Source organism: Etheostoma cragini, chromosome 9, assembly GCF_013103735.1.
Source record: "Etheostoma cragini isolate CJK2018 chromosome 9, CSU_Ecrag_1.0, whole genome shotgun sequence".
NCBI classification, from domain to species: domain Eukaryota; kingdom Metazoa; phylum Chordata; class Actinopteri; order Perciformes; family Percidae; genus Etheostoma; species Etheostoma cragini.
This window is the reverse complement of record NC_048415.1, coordinates 3,707,641-3,729,765: the sequence shown is the minus strand read 5'-3', so window position 1 is coordinate 3,729,765 and position 22,125 is coordinate 3,707,641. Positions and strand designations below refer to the sequence as shown.

General features: G+C 38.9%; 1 protein-coding gene across 2 annotated transcripts; it reads right to left on the bottom strand.

Annotated features, from left to right (window-relative positions):
* Window positions 1-10,925: 10,925 nt before the first annotated feature.
* On the bottom strand, window positions 10,926-21,293 carry LOC117950040 (regulator of G-protein signaling 21-like). Of its 2 annotated transcripts, XM_034880716.1 has the most exons (6): window positions 21,127-21,293; window positions 17,692-17,781; window positions 16,110-16,165; window positions 15,770-15,831; window positions 12,180-12,346; window positions 10,926-11,878 (listed from the first exon to the last, which is right to left on the bottom strand). In XM_034880716.1, exons 2-6 carry the CDS (start codon window positions 17,776-17,778, stop codon window positions 11,702-11,704), a joined length of 549 nt encoding a protein of 182 aa, XP_034736607.1. In that variant the 5' UTR covers window positions 17,779-17,781; window positions 21,127-21,293; the 3' UTR covers window positions 10,926-11,701. The 2 variants fall into 2 exon arrangements, with proteins under 2 accessions (XP_034736607.1, XP_034736608.1); XM_034880717.1 differs by lacking the exons at window positions 16,110-16,165; window positions 17,692-17,781 and having other exon boundaries at window positions 10,928-11,878; window positions 21,127-21,279.
* Between the last annotated feature and the right edge of the window lie 832 nt (window positions 21,294-22,125).

The window sequence follows — 22,125 nt, the reverse complement described above, 5'->3', positions numbered from 1 at the left end:
ATCGTGGAAACATTAATAGGTCATGTGACCATTTGCCATGACAGCACACTAGCCAACAACTTATGTAATGTCCACAATTCATCCATTGTCTTCTGGCATTATCTGTTTTGTATTATTTGGCAGTGTGTTCACGAAACCATAATTCCCCTGATTGCCAGTAATACCCCCCTTTCAGCAGGCTATCATGTAGCACCAACTTCTGGATGTTTTCAGAAGCTTTGTTGTGACATTAGCGTTACAAAATAATGGAAAATCATGACATATTTCATCAGACCAGGTCTGGCTGATTGACGGGAAGTATGCTTTGTGTGATATGAATGCTTACAGCAGCAATAGTATACTGCATGGAGAACAAAAGCATGGCACTTTCACTTTTCTTGGATTTGTGACCGGTCTACCGCTTAGTTATCAAATTAAGAATTATCAACACGCATACGTATCTACATATTGCACATTGCTTTCTGCATGTAAATAGATACTTTTGTAAAAATCTAAATAGCTTCAGAGATCTTCCTTATAAAATGGTTTAAACAGTGTTTTGTTCAATGAACCATAAACAATTAATGAACATGCAGCTGTTGAAAGGTCAAAAAGACAATAAAGTGTAGTGGGCAGTGTAGGAATCTGATGTGACTGACCTTTTTTTAAATTTTAAACCAAATGCAGACTAAACTAAAATTGGCGCCAACTAGTGTGCGTGTGTGAATCAGGTAAATGGAGACAAGACTTTCTGCTATCTGAGTCATCATACACAAGCCTATCATTAGGAAGAGGCCTTTAAAAAGCCACATGATCTACTGTAGGGACTATTTTCTCTGAAGAGATGGTGTAAGGACACCTAACCCATGTTCCCAGAGTCTGTGTTTACTCATGGAAATTGAAGCCATGTGAATGCCGATAACCCAAAACAAATTGGGTCCCGGGAATAATTAAGCGCTTGCCATCCCATCATGCTCTGGGTTGCGCATTCCAGTGCTGCAAATGGAGGGAGAGTTGGAGGGAAAGCACACAGATTATATTCTGTTGATCTCGCTGAGCTTTTATGAGGCATACTAGCTATGGTAATCAGTTAGTGTCGGTCTGACACTGTATCGCTCTAACACACACTGGCCATGCCTGAATCCCTCTGGTCCCTGAAATGGGATTTTAACTCACGCGCGGCAGAGTTAGGATCTCATTTGTATGAGTGACAAGTGCAAGTGAGTGGCCAGCTGAAGGGCAGGAAGGGAGGACTTCCAGTACTCTTTTCTACATCAAGGCATCCCATTTCTAAAATGAACAGAAAGGAATTCTGTTTGTTTGTGTTATTTTGTTGTAGTATCGCTTTCATACTCTGAAGCAATTGAAAAATGCTGTTTTGTGAGTTATATTCAATGCAGAAAACAGGTGTCTGTTGGGAAAACACCATACCGTCATATGAATCCTACAAAGTAAACACAGGCTGACAATTCAGCTACAGAGAATGGTATTTGATAAGCAAAAATAAAAGAAACAATAGCCGTCACATGCTTTCCCAGTCTGCTACTATTAACCCAGTTTGGCACCAAATTGTAGATTTCTTGTGTTGATTTCTCCAGTCATGTTTCAGAATCTTGAAGCTTTAAAGTTTACTAAAACTATAGTGGTGGCAAAATTCTACACATATACAGTAACATAACACAGAACACGAGCAACCAGTGCGAAACCAGACAAAGCATGCAAGAACTGTGCCACAAAAGGGACGTGAAGGCAGAAATGTTTAAAAAAAAAGGAAATATTGAACATTAAGGACAGTCTTGGACAGTCTTCAATGTAATTATCTGTGCTTTTGAACATGTTTTCTTTTCTTTTCTTTTCTTTTCTTTTTTTTTCCCAGAAGGGGTTTACTTGGCCATCTATTGTTGACCCGGCAGAGAGCTGGAAGTGTTTCAGCAGAAGACCGTGTGGAAGTGAAACAGCTTTCTTTAGCAGAGAGATAGATTCTGGGGAAGTCAGACTGACAGGTTCCCATTATGCCGTCCATTGTCCCCAGACAGAGGTCCCTGCTTTAAGCCTCCCACTTGCAATTCCTGGTCTGCTTGTCAGCAAGAACACACACCACAGACCGGCATAGACCACATTTTCCTGTTTTTTGTTCTGTGGTGTAGACTAATGAAGGCTAGCATTTCTCAAATTCTGTCAACCAATCTTAAATCGATGAATGTATGAAGAGCCCTGGCAATAATGAAAAATCCCGTACCCAGAGATCAACTCAATTTGTACAGTGTTTTGACTTTAGAACAACCTGTCAATTACTATTTAGCACATAATTAGCTTACTTAATATGCAATAATTACAGCAATAACAATATATGTTAATGTAACATCATGTTCAAATTCCCCAACAATACAAATACAAATGCAGTGAGAAGCCTGTAAAATAAGGTTCCCTATGCTAGTTGCATTCATCATCACTTCCCCCTGCAGGTCCATCTGCTGTAGTTATGCTATTATTCAAATGAGGCTACTACTGCACATTTGATATGGCCAGACATTTGTCTCCATCTAGTGGACGTGGCTACCCACTGCTTTATCAGGAGCATGCAATCCAAAGAGCATCACAAAGAGCAAGTGAGGGTACTCCAAGTTCAGTGTGAGGCAAGGCTGAATTACTGAGTAAAGTTGTCAAAAAAGGAAAATTATCCCGGCACACCAGAGGCCACAAAGGCAACATTTCTTCCACTTGTTGTAATGAATGGGTACGAGAAGGACTCCAAGTATTGTATTGTGTACTGACTGTATTGTTCTCGGGTTATATATTTTGGATGGGTTATTATTCAGTTTGATTTAACCGACAGATGAAACATGGACACTGGTACTGGAAAGCTGGAAAAGAAAAAAAGTGTATAAGTAGTTATGTATGTTTGTATTTGTGTATTCAAGCATGTTAGCAGTTGTGTATATGTATATGCTTGTAAATATGGGCATAATGTATGTGAATGAAAGGGAATAATTGCATTATTTGGCATTTAAAGTGCCCATATTATGTTAAAAACACTATTTTCTTGGATTTGGGGTTTATTTTGTGTCTCTGGTGCGACTCCCAACAAAGATAGTATAGAATTGAGATGTCTCACTCTGTAGCTAACAGAGACTCAAACACACAGGATGAAAAGAGGATCTGAAGCAATGTGCAGTACAACAAAAAAATGCTATTTTTTGAAAACCAAACCATGTAAATCTATTCATGTACAACTCAAAATACAATTATGAACCTGAAAATGAGCATGATATGGCCGCTTTGACCTTTTGAGGATGAAAGAGTGTCTGGCACGTCCAAACGATGTCTGACAACACTCCTCAAAAAGCAACATTGCAACATTTTATTTCAGACATTTATTTACTTTTTTAATCATAAAGAACCCAAGACTTTGGCAAACTAATTTCAAGCACCGAATCAATTCCTACAACACATCATACATTAAGGTTCTTTTCAAAAGAAATTGGAGGAATTTCATAAAGCAAAGTTTTAAGCCTAAGGGTCAAAGTATTTTTTTTACACATTGATCTAGGAAAAATGTGGGCGTCACAATATGGAAGGCTGAGTTTTTTCTGAACATTTTGACACAACACATGGGGATGGGGTAAATGCAAATACCTTAAAAACGTCAATTTAAGAAGACATGTGAAAATGCCCTTAGACCTCCAAGGGTTAAGTACAAAAGTGCAAAAATAGAAAAAGAGAGTAGGACCAGAAAGGTTTTTTTGTAACTTGTTCCTACTCCAGTGTGTATTCATTTGATTAATTGTACATGATAAGGGCCCAGAACTCATGATCTGCCCTTGAGGCCCTGTTATGTACACAGAGCCTCTGTTAAAATCAGGCCTCCCTCTCATATTGCTTATGTGCTTTATGTTCTTTAACAAATGTATGTTTTATCACATTTTCAAACGGTAAACAGTAAGCGCGAGTGTAGACATTACCTCCGTCAGAGCGATCATTGAGATGATGGCTACTACAGCGGCATTTAGTGCCCCTCATTGGTTTCCAAGGCATTCAGGCATGTACTCATCTGAAACTCATTTCATGAAAGGCTGAAGGCGTTTTAAAAACAAGTTGTGTAATTAAAGCTGCATCTAATTCTTTTCAAGAGGCTTTTGATCAGTCTCTTGACAAAAAAAAAATCTATAAATTATGCAAAAAAACACAATCTCCCAGAGTCCAAGGTGATGTCTGACACTTGTTCTGTACAGCTAATGGTCTGAAACCATATACACACCTGCATATGGTCTGAATATTTGATTTATGTTATAACAGATACAAGGACCACGTCTTAACATTTAAGAAGCAGGGACCAGAAAATGTTTGGGAAGCATGATAAATGACTTTAAACAAATGAACACGTTAACCTAAAGTGCATTGTGTTTTCTTGTGAAAAAAAACACAATGTCGCTAGGTGTGTCCTCAAGGTCAAACTGTTGTTGTTGCATGTATTTCCTCTCACATTAAATATTTGCAATGCCATTTCATAAATATTTCAAAATCCTTCCTTGTCTTTGTTCCTAGTCTGCTAGCTTGTATTCTTCTTCGTGGCCTTTGTTTTAATTGACTTATTTTTTCAAGCTAAGGTATTCAGCATACTTCAGGAACCCAAGAGGTTCAATCCAACTCTGCTGCGAGGAAAAGAATTCTATTTGATAGTCTGCGTGCATCTTAAAAACATTTTCCGTGTTAAGCTTTGACTTACATGATGAAAACAATGTCAAATATTTATGACAGACACATACACCAACTGCTGCAGGTCTTTTTGTTTCTCGCACAGGTGGAAGGATGTTGGAAGAGAAATGCTGTTTGGTCCTTAGATAAAAAGATAGTAGACGGAAAAATACTGTTTTTATCACCCCTACCATACCTTTAAAGCCATGTATTAATGATCTTAAAGTTTGCCACTGGAGGCGTTCATCTTTGGGAGTTTCTGTGTGTAAAGTTTTTTCCCCCCCAGTAGGGAAGAAGGAACAGTTAGTGGCAGTCAGCAGAGACCCAGTCACCTTATCTCCCACCCACTGCGATCTCTGCCACTCGTGTCTCCCTGAGCCCGAAGTCCTGGGGCGTTATCTCCGCCTCTGCTGCTCACATTATGTTGACCTGCTGGTGCTTCACCGCCTCCGAACCCTCCCTCGCTCCCCCGTGTTCATCCATCCTTCCCCATCCCCTCGTCCTGCTGCGCGTCTTCCTTCATCCCTCCCTGTCTCCCTTTTATCCTCCATCCTTTCCAACCTTTCCCTCAATGTTTGCATTCTGACTTAATTTCCTTTTTCACTTCTTCCACTATGTCCTTTCCTTCCTGCCTCTACTACACTCACCTCCCTCACCCATCATCTTGTTCTTTCTCTCTCTACAAATCCTTCATTTCCTCATTACTGACACCGTTTTCTCCCTACTCCTAATGCTCTTAACGCCATTGCTTCTAGTTGCACCTTCCCTCCATCTCCCCGGTTCTTTCTTTCCATCCAGCCTGTGCAATCTTTTTTTCTAATTACAGATTCCTTATTTTCTTTCCTTCTGCTCTCATCTTTTTGACCTTCCCCACCCAACCCTTCCTATCACTGAGTATTAGGCTCACGCTGAGTTCCAGCAGGGCCAGAAATACTATCAGATAATGCTGGACCTCCAAACAGATTGGCTGTTAGATTTCTGCAGAATCACTTGCACAGAGTGTCTACAGTCCGCAGATGCAGATACAAACTCTCTGTGCAAAGTCTAAGAAAGGTTTCATGCACGCATGCCAGAAACATGCACCCTCATACCTGCTCACAACATCAACAGCATATCATGAGGACATGCATGCAGAAGACATGTGGAAAAGGGTAATAACCTCACATTTCTATTACTTAAACTCAGAAACAACAGGAATTTATTACACCTCATATATGTAGAATATTTGCCATTTGTTCAAGTTGCTCACTTAGATATGTTGCCAGGAGAGAAAAAGGTGGCTGTACAAAGTATTCATTTTTATTGCAGGAAACATGTTAACATTTTTCCATCTCCCCTAAAAAAAAAAGCAACATATGATTGTTTTTTCCCCCCAAACGTACTGGCACAGAAAACATGATGAAAAGTCTCAATTCTCATATCCCACTATAAGTTTTCAGGTTTCACCCCATACTAATGATTCTCTGAGTTTTCTGTGGGTCTCAAACTAGATCCTTTGGCTTTGCCTAAGTCACATTAACATGCACAAAGAATAGTTCTACAAATACTGAATTATGTTGAAATGCTGAACAACACGATGTTAGTAAATCGCTACGATTAGAGAATGTAGGGATGACTTTTGCTTTTAGCAGCTAAACCAATGACATTAAAGAACACCTGATCATATGTGTTTTTTACTTTGAAGTTGTTCTTGCATTCTTAATCTCATCTTAATATTTCAGCATGAAGTATTCCATGATGTTGTTGGCCAGGGGCACATTACGGACTGTAAATGTAAATAGACTTTATTTATATAGCACTTTTCTAGTCTTAACACATACTCAACGCACTTTTACATAGTACAGGAACTATTCACCATTCATACACTGGTGGCCGAGGCTGCCCCCTGCTCATCAGACAGACACACAATGACACTATGATGGCGCAGCATCAGGAGCAGTTCGGGGTTCAGTGCCTTGCCCAAGGAGACTTTGACATAGGTCTGCAGGGCCAGGGATCAAACCACCAACCTTCTGAGGCGACCTCTCAACCACCTGATCCACAGCCTTTTCATTTATGTTCACTCGTTCCAACATTCTCTCTTCGAAGTGTGAGTGTAAAAGCTCTTTTAATTCGTATTCTCTCAAGCCGTGGCAGCATGATTATATTTCCATTGTAACAGATAATTTTCAATTAGGTGAATTTTAAAAGTTTTTAAAAATTTTAAAACACATCGGTGTTCAATAAAAGGTTAAAAATGACTAGGGGGAGTAAGATGTGGACTCCAAAGTTTAATACCACAGTGTTAGAGTATTCAGGATAAGAAAAGTATTCCACAGGAAAAAAAAGACAAATGCACAGTTTAGATATTAAACCAATGAAGGCTGAATTCCATTTAGCTGCTTCAGTGTCAGGGTCCTGGTATTGTACATTTTGTCTTGTCATGACTCCCTGGGACACGTGCATAGCGTGGAGCCATTGTTAATGTTATTAGTATCACCAGGGTTAGGCCATGTGTAATGGGGGATGTTAACAAAGGAATGAGTGGGGGATGATGGATGGATGATGTTTGTGGTGGATCTCAATCTCAACGTTATGCCATAGATGCTGCTTAATAACCTCAGTTTACTCCATTCCCACCGGATGTTTGCACTTCATGAGCCCAAAAAATGGATGTCAGACTTTCCAATGCTGTGACAATGACAATCTTAAGAACCATCATAATATACTTGTCCATGGAACTAAACCTAATTTACTGATAAGCAAGGACTCCCTTCTGGGAATATTACAGATCTTATTTTTAGGCTTTTTGTGAAAACTCCTGGAGACTGCCACAGTCTTATCTTCTGTTTATTTGTAAATAAGATAAAATGTGATTACCATATCAAAATGTCTGATGCGGATTGCAATCCAGATTCTAAACTTCTTTAATTAACATTCTACTTACATTATCCGTTATACTCTCAGTCCCATATATTCATTTATTATAGTGTTATCATTGTTTTCTTTTTCTCCCTTTGAGGAGATCACTTATCTACTTATATAAAATATTCAACTCAGACAGTTTGTTGTGTATCACTTCCCTTAGACTTAAACTTAGACTTCTCTTTGTTAATCTTTTTGGGATGACTCCTGCAAGGAAATGAAAATTTCCAGCATCCGTTTTTAGCAAGAAGAATACCGTACAGAACAAGAAAAAGACAGTTTAAAGACAACAATAGCAGTAATAATAATGAGAATAACTGTACAAACCTTTGGCTTTAAACAGACATTAAAATAAATTTTACCATGATTTAACAATGATGATGGTACTTAAGGTGGAACTGTAGTATACAAACAGGATTGTGCCACAGATGCCTGTGCAGATGACAAACCTTTTAACAACCCGTTCTCACCCCCAACTTGGAAAATACTGAAGTTTGGTCAATGGCTCTCAGCGCTGGATGCCTACGCAAAAATGTATCTTTAGCTTCTGTACGGGACGCACTGGGCGGAGCAGCAGCTCGACCTCAGCGCTGTAGGGTGACGTGGTATTAAGAGCGATAACGATAGCGAGTAGTGTGAAAGACCTAAAACCCAGGTGAGGTGGTGGATGGGTCCACCACAACACAGGACTTTTTTCTTGAACCTAACCCGTTCTTGGACCGCATGTCAGTTAAACGTAGGTGCTAACCAATCACGTCTCAATAAGACGTCAAAGTTAGAGTCCAAACGTCAAATAGTGACGCCACGTGTCCCGAGAAAACGTGACTAAATATGATGCTAGAGGAGACTTTTTGAGTCAACAACAAACATCAAAGGCACCTGTCCAAGAGTCGTTTTTTGACTCGATTGGGAGTGAGAATGTGCTGTTTTTAACTACAGTTGCCCAATAAACATTAACTTGACTCAACCTTAACCCATGGCTGAACCCAAACCCCATTCAGAGCCAAAGAGACCACTAAGGCCAATGAGATCAGTTCTCATTTTGCTTTATTTCACAATAACACATCTGACACATGATGGGTTTTCAAATAGAACACATATCTTTAAAGTTTCAAGAAAGACGATGAGTGATTGCACATACAGAAAATATAATAAAAAATGAATTAGTTAAATCAATTATTAAAACAATGACATGATCATAATATCTCATGGGGTTGGAGTTGCGCTGTAGGAATTTCTAAATTCTTCGTTATGACAATGGCTTGACCACATTTTAACTCTTAAAGAACAGGAATTGAACACTGGCCAATGTTTTCCCCAATTTTCCACTGATGAATGGACATTTAGATGAACACACACACACACACACACACACACACACACACACACACACACACACACACAGCATTTACCAACATTATCACAGGAACAACTACATGTAAAAATAGAAGAGGACTCAGGATTAAAGGAAAGGACTAAAGCAACAAAATCGAGTAGATCCTACTAATTGGCCAGAATATGTAAATGGTTGTATGTATGCATATACATTGACATGACATCTTCTTAGTTTTCTATATATTACATTGGTACATTCCATGTCATTTTGCTTACGCATTTATCCTAAGCAACTTACGATTGCTGGATATCAGAGGTTCCGCACCTCTGGAAAAACTAGGGGTTAAATGTCTTGCTCAGGGACACATTGGGTTGATGTATCACAGTGGGAATCAAAGCTGGGTCTCCCACACCAAAGGCATGTTTCAAATCCAGTGTCCCATCATCACCCTATATAGCATTTATCCTGGATGATTTATGTGATTCATGCTGTACATTTGACAGAATGTTTGACTTAGTGACTTTTTATAACATGTATAATATATTTATCTTGATTTTTGATCTCGGATTTTTTGCCTTTCTAGGGAGGCATGCTTTGTCCCGAGATTCAGACAGTGTGGTTCAGCTCAGCTCTGATTGGTCCGGTTTGATTGAGACACAATCAAACAGATCCCACTACCCGTTCTCACTTCCAGCTCGTGAAATACTGATGCATGGTCGGTGGCTCTCAAAATCACCTTTTGGCGTCTGCATAGAACTCTGCAGGCAGGGCAGCGGCTCGACGTGATGTGGGATGATGTAGCATAAAAAGCAACAATGGTAGCAAGTAGTATGAAAGAAAAGAAAACTGGATTTGTGTTCCTGTTCTTGTCCCGCATGTCATGAAATGTGCATTTTGTAACCCCACCTATAATCTTTTCCTAGATCTAACTGTCCTGTTCTTTTGCCGCATGTCTGCTAAATGTATGTCCTGACCCAGAGCGTCAGAAAGTGATGCCATGTCTCCCATGCAGCATGTTTAAATATGATGCTAGAGGAGACTTTTGGCCTCAAGAACATGTGCCAAAGAAACCTGATCAAGCATTGCTTTTTGATGCGATAGGAATATGTTGGATCATATCACCTGAGTGATGAGGGAGTTTGTATCTAATATATTGTTTGCTCTGCTCTGTGGTGGGGATTTGACAATGCCTTAAGATCTCTGTTCGATCAAAATGTTGCGCTAATTAACCACAATATTAGCTTGGTGCTTACTGTGCAGATGTTTTGTCTGTTTTTCTGGCTTGAGTTTGCTTTTTAATCCAACACCTGTAGAAATTTCTTGGATGTGCGTACCCTGCACTCGTGTTTGTCCATAATCATCATAATCAGCCACAACAGCTGCAGGACATGTCCAACAAAAACAACACAGTGGAGCTTTAATTCAAAACACAACATTTGTTCTCACTAATGTAGCTCAGCGTAAATTCTTTCAGGAAGACCTAACTTTTAATTGATGCACTCCTAAATCAATTCAGCTGTGATCCTAACAAATGTATATTTTATCATGCTGTGTATAACTGTAACATATCTGCAACTAGTCTCTCCTGATTGAAATGTAGCTCAACATAAATTCTTTCAGGAAGACCTCACTCTTGATCAATGCTCTACCTAACTCTAACTCAGCTGTTGGAGGCGTTCACCTTCGTTCTAAGAATCGCTACACCATGGCAAGGGCCAATCACAGAGTCACAACCCTGCTTTAAATAACTGTTTCTCTCTTTGCTATTCAGCTGTCGTTGCAGGCAAAGAGTGCAACCCTCCACCTCCCCTTCCACCTCCAGTCCTCTACTACAGCTGACCGGTCCGGAGCTTCCTTTGGTCTGGTCTTCGGGCTCCTTCGTCGCCACCAGCGGTGTCTAGATTCCATCGGGGGGGGGGGGGTCTGATGGTCCTCTATCCCTATATATAGATGTACAAAAGACTCGTATAGCAATGGAGTCTAATGGCCAAAGACTTTTTACATTTTATTTGAGCTGTACAATAAATCTTATTTGCATATCTGCAAACATGTCTCTCCTGATTGAAATAACTTATTAAAAGGGCAGGGAGTATGCAGTGCTTCAAAGTTGCTCTTACTGTACTTTCATGAGAGGTGTATCAAACTAAACAACAAGGACGGTGAATCACAAACAAAAATTGATAATTCAGAAATGCAACAGGATAATAACAGGTTTTTGGAATACATGCCAAAACACAGAATGTTGTTTGTTAGTGCTTCACATAGTGAGATCAAATATAACTTAGAAAGTTTAACTGATGATTTCATTGGGGTTGAGGTTCATTGGGCAGTTGAGGTTTTTTGTTGACAGGACTCAGGGCTTTTGAAATTGAACCCTGCAGGAACTAAATAAGCATTTCTTGACTACAATTAATTTAATGGTACAAATGACTAATTTGTGCACACAAATGATAAACATTTGAGATCTTCTTCTCCAAACAAATGTCAACCTTTCAGAACTTAATGTAAGCCTTGTTTTTTGACTTACAGGCCTTTCCCATGCTATACAAAACAATCAAAACAAAATTTGACTTCAAAAGCTGCTTTATACATTATTTAGATTGTGTTTGGCTTTTCGATCCTGTCAGTCCTCATACCGACAGCTCTGGATCTCTTTTCACTTCTGCTTCCCGTGACATGACGAGCCTTTCTTGTTAAAACCTAGATTCTAAGGAGAGTCGGCTGAAGTGCATATTAACTCATTCCGAGAGGCGTCGGACACACTTTGTTTTCTCCCTCAAGTTGCTTTCATGGCTGTTCAGCCTGTTCCAGGAGAGTTTGGTATATTTCTGACTTGAGAAATCGTGGATAACAGTCGTTTTCCATCAGAGCGTATATCAGTCTCTGCGCCCCATCGAAGCAATTTGGCTCCGGCTCAGAGATGTTTTCACTGATCTCTTCTCTCGTCACACAGTCGATGTTTATCTGTGTTCAGAAAACAGCGACTTTTATTTCACTCATGAGTTCTCTCTGTTTAGAGATATGACATTAGTATTTCATTCAGAACGTTAACTGCAGGTTCAAATAGTAAAAGAAAAACAGAGCAGGGTTGAGCAACAAAGAAAGAAAAGGTGGCCTACAATCATTGTGTGTCATTGTGTTGGATAGTAAAAGGGAATGAAAACTGTGGACGCATGACACTGACAAGCTGCCAATTGAGGCTGAGGGCTGAGTTAGAGTTCCACAGGTCTGACTACATTCATGTCTCACTTTACAAAAGCCGTACCTGTCTAGGCGCATCAACTTGGACAAACTCTGTGTAGATCCTTTTGGCAGCAACCGTCATCTTTGTCTTGCTGGTAATTTTCCTGTAGTCCTCGCAGGCCAACCAGAATAAAAGGTTCTCCTCACTGTATTCTGTCCTCAAGAAGTCCTCAAACACCAGCTGGCCTGCTGCACAGAGGGAGCAGAAACACTTTGAAAACAGGACATATTCATTTCAAACATCCAATTGAAGTTGAATGACAAGGGTTTTAAGGACCTGGCTAGTCACCCATAATGATCCCTTTTGACCATAAAACAGGGTGTCTAGCTAATAACAATAAATATGTATATGGTTATGAAATAAGTATCAATGTGTAACCAAATCTAATGCAAAAATAATAGCTTATAAAAGTGATCTATTATTTAGCATTTTCAGGTTCATTCTAGAATATTGTGTGATTACATGGTTTAATGTTCAAAAACACTTTATTTTTGGCTGCACCTTTTTGAGATGCTCTGTTGGAGCGCCTTTTTTTTAAGCTTCCACAGTGAACAGTAATAGAATATTGCAGCACTTTCTACCTTCAAAAATCATAGAAACATGTTTCAACAGTAATGTGAGCCAAAATTGGGGAGAAATTAACAACATTGAGAGCCAAGATTACATCTTTCACTGCTGTTAGCATGTAGCTACATGCAACAATGTTAACACCCCAAAATTTCATTTTTTAAATCCGGTCCTGGCCACCTGGGGCCAATGACCAATCAGAGAAGGCCGGAGAAGGCTGGACCGAGCCGAGAGTAGAAAAGACTGCTGAAACCGGAACATTCATGACAGTGGGGAAATCTGAAGTTTTAGCTCACGCTGATTTCTCTGAAATACGTTTCCCTCATTATTTGAAGCTTTGGCCATGTTTAACATGAAATCACAGACATTATAACATTATAGTTAAGTCAGAAAATACAGAACAAGCATAATAGTTTCCCCTTAACCTAAGCTCTGTATGGTAATGATAATTGTTGCAATAACTTCCATTTTGTGGTCCCAAAAGATGAACATTTTTTATTCTTGTTTGCTCAAGCTATTATCTCGTGCTATCGGACGATGGGCGATATGCGAGTTAGGCAACTTTCATTCACAAAAATGCTACCAAAGAGTTCAAAGACTTTAATACTGCTTTGAGCCCAGCAGACAAGTTCAGCTGTGTTGTGGTATTACATGAACGGAAACCATTACAGTCACAGACATAAAGAATGAATACTTCGACATGAAGTTAGAACATGAAAATAAAAGGTGGAAGATAGAAGGTAGTACTGGAAAGAGACCTACATTGGGAGCCTGGGGCAGCTGTCAGAGAATTTTTAAACTGCTGAACTGCACAAGCTGCTGTGGTGAAATACGTCAACAAAAATGATGCGTGATCTTTTAGATCATGATGAAGATCTGGTGAAAAGAGTATTTAGTTTGCATTGAGCCTGTTTTAGATACCTAAGATGAGATACACTTTATTCTCGCGAGGGAAAATTGTCTTGAGCAAAAGTTGTTAGACACAATCACATAAGCTGTGTTAGAAACCATTCCCTATCACGGAAATAGTGCACTATAAAGTGTGTTTGCCATTTTTTAGTGGTGTTCGAATACTGCACAGTTATTTCCTTAACTTTATAGTTCACTATAGAATACCCATAATGCACAGTTAATTTGAGCGTACACACAATGTACTGTACTTTTTGCTCTTGTTTGGCACAACTTAACGCGGATGTGTTTTCCCGGAGAAGAAGAAGCAGAACCGTGAAAACTGAAAAGGAAAACTGGAGAGGCCTTTCCTATTTTTCTGAACCTTGGAAATGAAACATGCAATATACAACCTGTTACTTTCCTCCTGTGTACTTGCTTTGTTTCATGGACATATTAGAAGTATCTCTGTTTCAGTTTGTTTACATGATGCTGGGCACGCCCGCCTCCGTAACACAAATAACGGGTGCATCTCCTCACGCAACGATGTGTTTTCAGTGAGTGTCCGAAATCTCGTTTGGTCGTTCCCTACATAGTTCAGTATTTGATAAACACTATGTAGGGAAAAGTGAGTAACTCAATGAGGGAACGGCTACAGTTAATATCAATCATTTAGCTTGTAACACATGTTACAATAAATACCAAGACAACAATGTATTTTAGGAAAATACAAATACAATAGAGATTGTCCACTGCACAGGCCCTGTGTTAGATGCATCATTTATTTAAGTTAATTTTGCTCAAAATTTAGCTACAAATTAAATCAAATCCTAAAACTACAAATGGGTTAAAATGTAGCAATATAATTTCCCTACATCATAATTAAGGAACAATGAAAAATAAAAAAAAGATTTGGGTCTTCTTGCTGGAGGTAATATAACATGAGGGAGCACAAATCAGGTTAAAATCAATGTGAACTAACCTGCTCTTTTTATGAAATCTGGGTATTTTAGGAGAAAGTCAGCACCTTTAGCGATGAGCAGTAGCTAAAGGTTAAGCCATTCTGTTATCTTTCACTCTCATTCTCGCTTCCTCAACATAGCCCTTGTTAGCCCAAAGAAGTCTTGGGTATTGTGGTGGATGTCTGGAGGCGCTTACAACCTTCAAAACCTTGGAAACCAGAGCCTGTATCCCGATGTGCACTGCCTCAGCACCATATAATTGCACACACCTATATTTCTTATCGTCTCCTCGCACCCATTACCTTTTGTTACAGATGTATTCACGGAGCTGTGATTTTAAATGCACGTGTAAATACTAGCGTGTCTTCTGGGAGCCCAGACAAACAACTAACTGGGAGCACCAGAGTTATTCACACAAATTGCTTTGCATAAATCACAGCTGGTGCTTTGACAGTAATTGACAGGAAACAAAATATGTCCAGGGGCTGCTTGTTCCCGTCTACAAATCTCCCTCAGCCCATATCTTGAGTTTTCAATCATAACAGAGTCAAACCTTTAAAATCACAACAGATGTAAAGATATATGAATGCCATCAAATTGCAACCTGCCATATGCACAGCTATTTAGTCTTTGCTACTGTTTAGAGATTTGTCATGCGTGTCACTGCATTCCTTCATAGGGAAATGGAGGAACTGGGATTTAAGAGAAAATGTAACTTCTGCAGGACAGTTAATCTTCACGCAGGAGACAACGGGCTGAAATATTACAGATCACCTGAATTCATTTTGGTAAAGTAATGAGAGAGGAAAGACAGCAGAAAGAAGAGAAAAGGAACCCATCTGCCCCTTTAGTCATTTTCAAATAAAGGCCAGGAATATGGTCAGGTGAAAGCCATCAATGAGTGCCTCCTTTATAAATGAGATAGGGATGGCAGGAATCACCCTATATACCATGACAGCTCAGATTAGACCTCTTATTTCTGCCAGTGTCATTCTCCTTAAATATATCTCCAAATGGATTTGATGAACTCAAAGGACAAATTTTATTTTTTAAGGAAAGCCTCAGGGCAATTCAAGATGATATGCAGGGCTGAGCAGAAGAGAATTGCGGGGTTGAAAAAAGAGAGGACAGAGAATGAGAGGGCAGCGTTTTTGACAAAAGAGTGAGAGGAATAAAATCCATAAGAGCGCTTACTTTTACACTCCAGAAGATGGTCGAGTGACTCCCCCCATGCCCCAACATCATCAACAGGAGCCCTGCAGAGCAAAATTTTCATTGAATGTACTGCATTGTGTAAAGGACAGAGTGGATTCCTTTCAGTGATAACGTAAAAGTAATTTTAAAAATACAAATTTTTATCTATGTATCACATTACAGTATTTATGTTGAATGAAAAATCTGTTAAAGTGTCAGTCAAAGATCACTTTTTAATTAAATGACATAAATCAACTGTTATAACTGTATTAAAAATACGAAGAGCCACCTCAATTTGTCAAATTTCGAATTGTAGAAGATTAAATAAATTCCAACTCACATACAAGCTCTTAATTGAGTACCAGGTATCAGAGAGTACTGGAAGTAGGTTCCGTCCTGACCACAGTTACATGAAAATATATCACAAGAAAAGCAATTGAAAAGTTATTTTCGGACGTATTGAGATACAAATTACGTAGTAGCACAAATCAATCTTTCTACAATGACAACTGTGACACGTTTCTGACTATCAGATGAACATAGTAGAACATTGAGCAGCTGAAGAGCCTATTTTTCTAAATAGTGAAGCTGGTGGAGACCAAAGCGGAACTAAAAGAAGAGTGACTATTTGACAGTCTATCGGGCGGTCAAAAAAAAGCAGGAAAAGCTAGTGTTGCTCAGTGTCCACATCAACGTAAGCTTATGATAATTCTGTTTACAGCTCATTCTGTTGCCCCCTGGCATTTGTATTTATCTATTTCACTAAAAACAGAAGCACAATGTGTCAAATTTAATTGAATTTCAAAAATTAAAGTACTCATCATGCTGGAGTTCCCCTTTGTGCAGTGTTTTATTATTACCATTTGAATAACTCATAGATTCCTCTGTAGATTAATCTGTAATATAATTTGTTTAACACTGTGATCACATGTTTTGTCTGGAAAGTGAGAAGTTAAAGCTTTGAAATAAATAAAGTAGTGTAAAAAGTGCAATGATTTACATTGGAATGCAAATAGAAGTAGAATGTGGCAAAACATCAAAAGTAAATGTGAAATGTCACATAATTAATACATGAGTAAATGTTTAATTTCCGTAATTACATATAAGTCAATAATGGAAAATTTTACTTTGTTTCAATCAGCACATCATGGTCTGCCTAATGTTTAATACAAATGTGTAAGGGATAAGAATGATGCGTCTTGGTCCTGCACGTGGTTTTAGAAATGCCAAGGTCAAAAAACGGAGCTTACTAGGGAGCATGCCTTCCTTTCCCCCCTGAAAAGAAATGATATAAGCATTTTAAAACCTTTGGACAGTTAGATAATAGTTTTAAATCCATGTCATTGGGCATCAAATGATCTGTCAAGCAGTTATACTAAGATGTTGCAATGGATGATCCAAACTACAATCTGGAAACACAGAGGAGGCTAACATGATCAAATGAATGATGACTATGTTTTAAAACAGTGTTATTCACACTACATACAGCGTTGAAATCTAATAGTGATCCTCTGCATTCACTCTCTGTCCCTTTCTCTGTAACTCCTCACTTGTCTCAGCTGCCAAATTGAAATAAAACTCATGTAGTCAAATTATACTGTATACACCTTCTTTATATCATCTTCATGTTTGCATTATTTTGGATTTGAATTATAGAAATTTGTCTCGTACAGCCTACACGAACATAACCAATACACATTGTTATACAATAATACATGTTTACAATAAAACTATATCATCATTACTTTATTTATGCTAGGTGTTTCTGTAAATTCAGCCTATGGATTCCACTGTAATTAACAAAATACTATATGTAGTATATACGTATATCTGGTAATATTTCTGTGTTGAACAGCTGCACAAGGACACAATGCTGATCCTATCCTGGGCACAGTGGGAAGTACCTGCTCTTCCTGTCTCACCTTCTCTCTCTCTTTTTGTCTCAGTCTCTTCATCTTGTCCTGTATCTCCTCTCTTCCCAAAGATGAACTTTGATTGAGTCTTTTCATTTTTTTGTCCCATTGAAGAAAGTAAACACAGGGTCAATTGATATTTGAATGGAAATGTCACTGGCGACCACTAGAACAATCTCGCAATAAAAGTAACATATAAACAAGGGTGAAAGGGAAACTAACTAGCCAGCATCACGATGAATGGCCGCTTTAGAGCAACTGCATGGGAGTCTGTCAGATGTGTCTGGGGATGAAGCCTTCCACCAGCAAAAATCGTGGCATGGATTGAGCGGCCTATCCGGTTTCCTCAAGTTGTGGACATTATCAAAGAATCTTGTTAAGTTAAATGATGATGAGATAATTCGCATCACTATACACAAACACACACACACGCACACACACACACAGTGTATTCAGGTGAGTAAATTGGTAATCTTGGCGTTGTACAATATCTTTAGCCAGTAGGGCTGAAATTGTAACGTGTACGTAGCGGCTTATGCTTGTTTGCTCATACAACAAACCGTTTAGTCTTTTAACTTAGCTTATAGATGGGGAAAACATAATATGGCATGCTCATCTGATGTAATGCGTGATCGCATTCTACTGTTAAACATGCCAAAAATACTGTAATAAGTAGGTTTAGCTTGGTTTAAAGTTATAAATCTCTGTTATGGATTAGTTCAACTGGCTACGGTGGCTAGGCTAACAATAGCCATGTTAGCTAAGGCTAGTTCTAATATTAACTTTGGGTTTGGAAGGATATATAATATTACTTTACCATTTATTCAATGCAAAATATTGTGTATTTTTATTTAATTGATTTAACAATGGTCCCCCAGAGTCTATGATCAGAACTGTGTCAATAGCAACAGTTATTCATAACAGCGGTCTGCTATCCAGAAAATTCCAGATCAGAATAAAGTCTTTAACAAAGCTGTGTAAGAAATTATCTTAATATTGTGTAATAAACAATGTGAGAGTTGGGTTCATTAACCTTTGTTAAAAAAATCATTTTTCTGCAAGTTTAATTGTAGCTTGTCTACAATTAGTTTGATTATTTCTCAGCATGGCAGCTAACAACCAAACTATCTATGTCTCCTTGTCACCAATTTACATGTTCGGAAATCCTAAATTAGATGAAAATGTAGCGATCCCTGTAGGGAAATTAGGTTGTTGCAGCACTGGCAGAGATTCAGATAATAATAAGTCAGAACAAGGAGTTACAGCAAGTGAACATGCTGAAAAGTGGAGCAAATAAATAAAGAACTACTGACAGAGTACACTACACTGACAGACTTACGGGCCCGAGTGGATGTGCAAGAGCTTTTAACATAATCTAATGTGTGGATGGGATAACAACTACTATCAAGACTATGTCTATGACATGCAGTATATAAACATGTATTTTAAGCAAACATTTTCTGCATGCCACAGCAACTTCTGTATGTACAGAGGTCTGCCATTTGTATCTCAGATTTGTGGCAACTCCAAAAACACATACTGTACACACTGTAAGGGGGAATGGTATGCTAGTCACACGGTAAGAATGTGCATTTTTGTATTATCCTGTGTAATGTAAATACATGGTGTAATATTGGTCACACGAATATAAAAGACTAGGCCAGGGGAGATTTGTTTGCAAGTCAAGGGTGGTAGCTGCATCGTACGCAGGGCAAGACAAAAATGCAGACGGAAGAAATTGCTCCTGGACGATTTTCCATGGTATTTTGATTACTAGCAACATTTGTTGGCTACTGTAGATGGAGTGGCATCCTGCCAATGTTTCAGAACCAAATGATAATGATTGTTGTGGACGAAATACACACGGCAATACACTGGTAAGACTACCGCCTTCTCAAGACTAATGTGATTGGTTAAAAAAATGCAAACAAGCCAAAGCTTTTTTTCTCTATCCTAACATTTATATTCATGTTGCCAGACCTTACTCCTGCGCTGACACATCTAGAGAAAGGTTTGGCAATGTGAGACTAATCGTGGTAACACCCTACTCCGCTGTAAGACAGAACCAAAATGCGTCTTGATATTGGCATTGTGTTATATTTTTGGTATGTCAGTGGGCCAGCAGCACTAGGCTGACTGATCAGTACTGGTACTTGGAATAGGACTGCTCCAGGCACCACAGTCCAGCATTCATTGTTATCAAATGAACACTGCTGACTGAGTGTCATGCAGAGTGTGTGTGTGTGTGTGTGTGTGTGTGTGTGTGTGTGCGGGTGTGTGTTTGTGTGTGTGTGTGTGGTGATGCACGTGTTTCTTAATGACACAAAAATATATATTGCACAATTTAAAGAGATATAGTGACAATTATTTTTCTATCAGTTTCTAGTGAACAGAATCCTGTTCACGTTTTGTCTAATTCTTGCTCATTCAGTGAGGATGTGTGTGCAATGTGATGGTTTGATATGTCCTTAAAAGAGCAGTAACTAATATGACGACCGACTAGACACTGTCTTGTGGTGTGTTTGTGTGTTTTCTGTAAATTAAAGTACATGTCTGCAAATGTACATTGACCACATGGCTAATTTAGTTGCTAAATGTGGCTACTGTGGCCATTGCCGGTAGCAGAACAATGGTACAATTGGAGGTAGTTCATGAGGAGCCTGAAGCAGTTCCTATGGATGACTAGGCGGCACACATTGGCACATTCTGGGAAAAATTTGTAGAATTCCTGTTTTACACGAATATGTAAAAAAACAACAGAACTGCCTCTAGGAGCACAAATTCTGATGTGCTCTTTTTCCCACTGAGCAATAGATGGGCAACATATTTTCTTATAGTTTGGAAAAAGATTAAGCTAACTTGCCTGAAAACTGCTGGAAAGTAGTTCATCCAATGGAGTTGTTTAAAAATGCCACAAATGCCGACAGCTTTACTTTTAAGAGATGTGCTATCAAAAAGGCCCTCAGAAGTAAGGGACAAGGCATCAGAGATAAGGCTATATCCTAACGCAGCCACACATTTTTTTGAATTGCATCATATAGAGCGCAGAGCACATTCTGTTCAAAGAATTCTCACTCATCTTTGGACCTTTTTCATGTTTTCTTTGGAAGAAAAGGAAGGAATGGAAAGAGAGCCGGAGGCAAACTGAGAAGCACAGAGAAACGCAGAAACACAGAGGGAGAAACTTCCAATAAAAACTGCGGAGATCACAGGAGCCCCATCAGAAACACTTGCTCACATACTCGCAGACACAACAGAACCATCCGCAAAACACATTGTAGTTTTATTTTAGCAACATGCTTTTTGCCTGGGCAAGATCAGAGAAAGTTTGTCATTAATGAAGAAAAAGGCATACCAGAGGGGAAGTTAAACATTAAAAATCTCAAACTCTCAGCGCCACACAACCAGTTTGTTGAAATTCTTAAAGCTCAAAACCATACTTACAACATGTGTTTTCTGTTGCCCAAAAAGACAGAAGAATGTTTCGCAAGTTGTTGAATATGTTCACAACTAAACACTGGGATCCTTAGCTGCTCAGGTTTCTTTTTCCACTACTTGACAAACCCAACAGGTACAAGCCCATGCATGCTCGGTAGCACAGGCAGGGTTTTGCAGAAATGTCAGGTCTCACTCTTTACTTTTTACCTCAAACTCCCTCGGCAGAGTTTTACCGTAGTGTTTTGGCAATGACGGGCCTAATTTGTTGCTTCTTGTGGTTGGAAGGCTGTTCTTTCTCAAGCCACCAACCAACAACCTTTATGCAAGTTTAGCAAAAACAAGGCTTTAATTAAAATCATCAGTTTACAATGGAAAGTAGTAGAAGACAGGAAGGCATGGCTGTGACTAACACTGCTGCGGGCCCTTTTGTTTGGCTTGGATATATATATTCATGTATCACTTTGGTTGTGTGCAGGTCTCATAGATGTGTGCACATATGACAATGAAGTATCAGGGTCCTTGTTACATATAGTAAGTACATACAACTTTTTTTACACCAATAGGTAAACAACAGTTATTAATCTAAGAAATGTACACATGGTGAGACCACAAGAGTTACAGCTATAGTGCGTAGTTTCTGTCGCCCCCCCATTAGGAATTCAAAGTAATGACAAGAAAACTGTTGCCATGTCTACATGATAAAAGCCTCATGTGATCCCCCACCCGCCCCCAGCCCTCCTTCACGCAGTTAATTGTAGCCAAGGAGGACAGATTAAAAAAACATAAAGTTGTGCTAATAAGTTAAATGCGCATGCTTAAGTTGACTAAAAAGAGTAATAAAAAACTCATGTTTTGGAAATTTATCTTAATGCCTTAATTAAATAATGAGGTAAAATCCAACCTTAAAGGACAAAAATTTTCTTTGTGAATGAATAATAGTATAGTAGTAGTATAGTAATTAAATAAATGTTCTTCCTTAAAAGGCAGGGGGCATAAGTCTACATA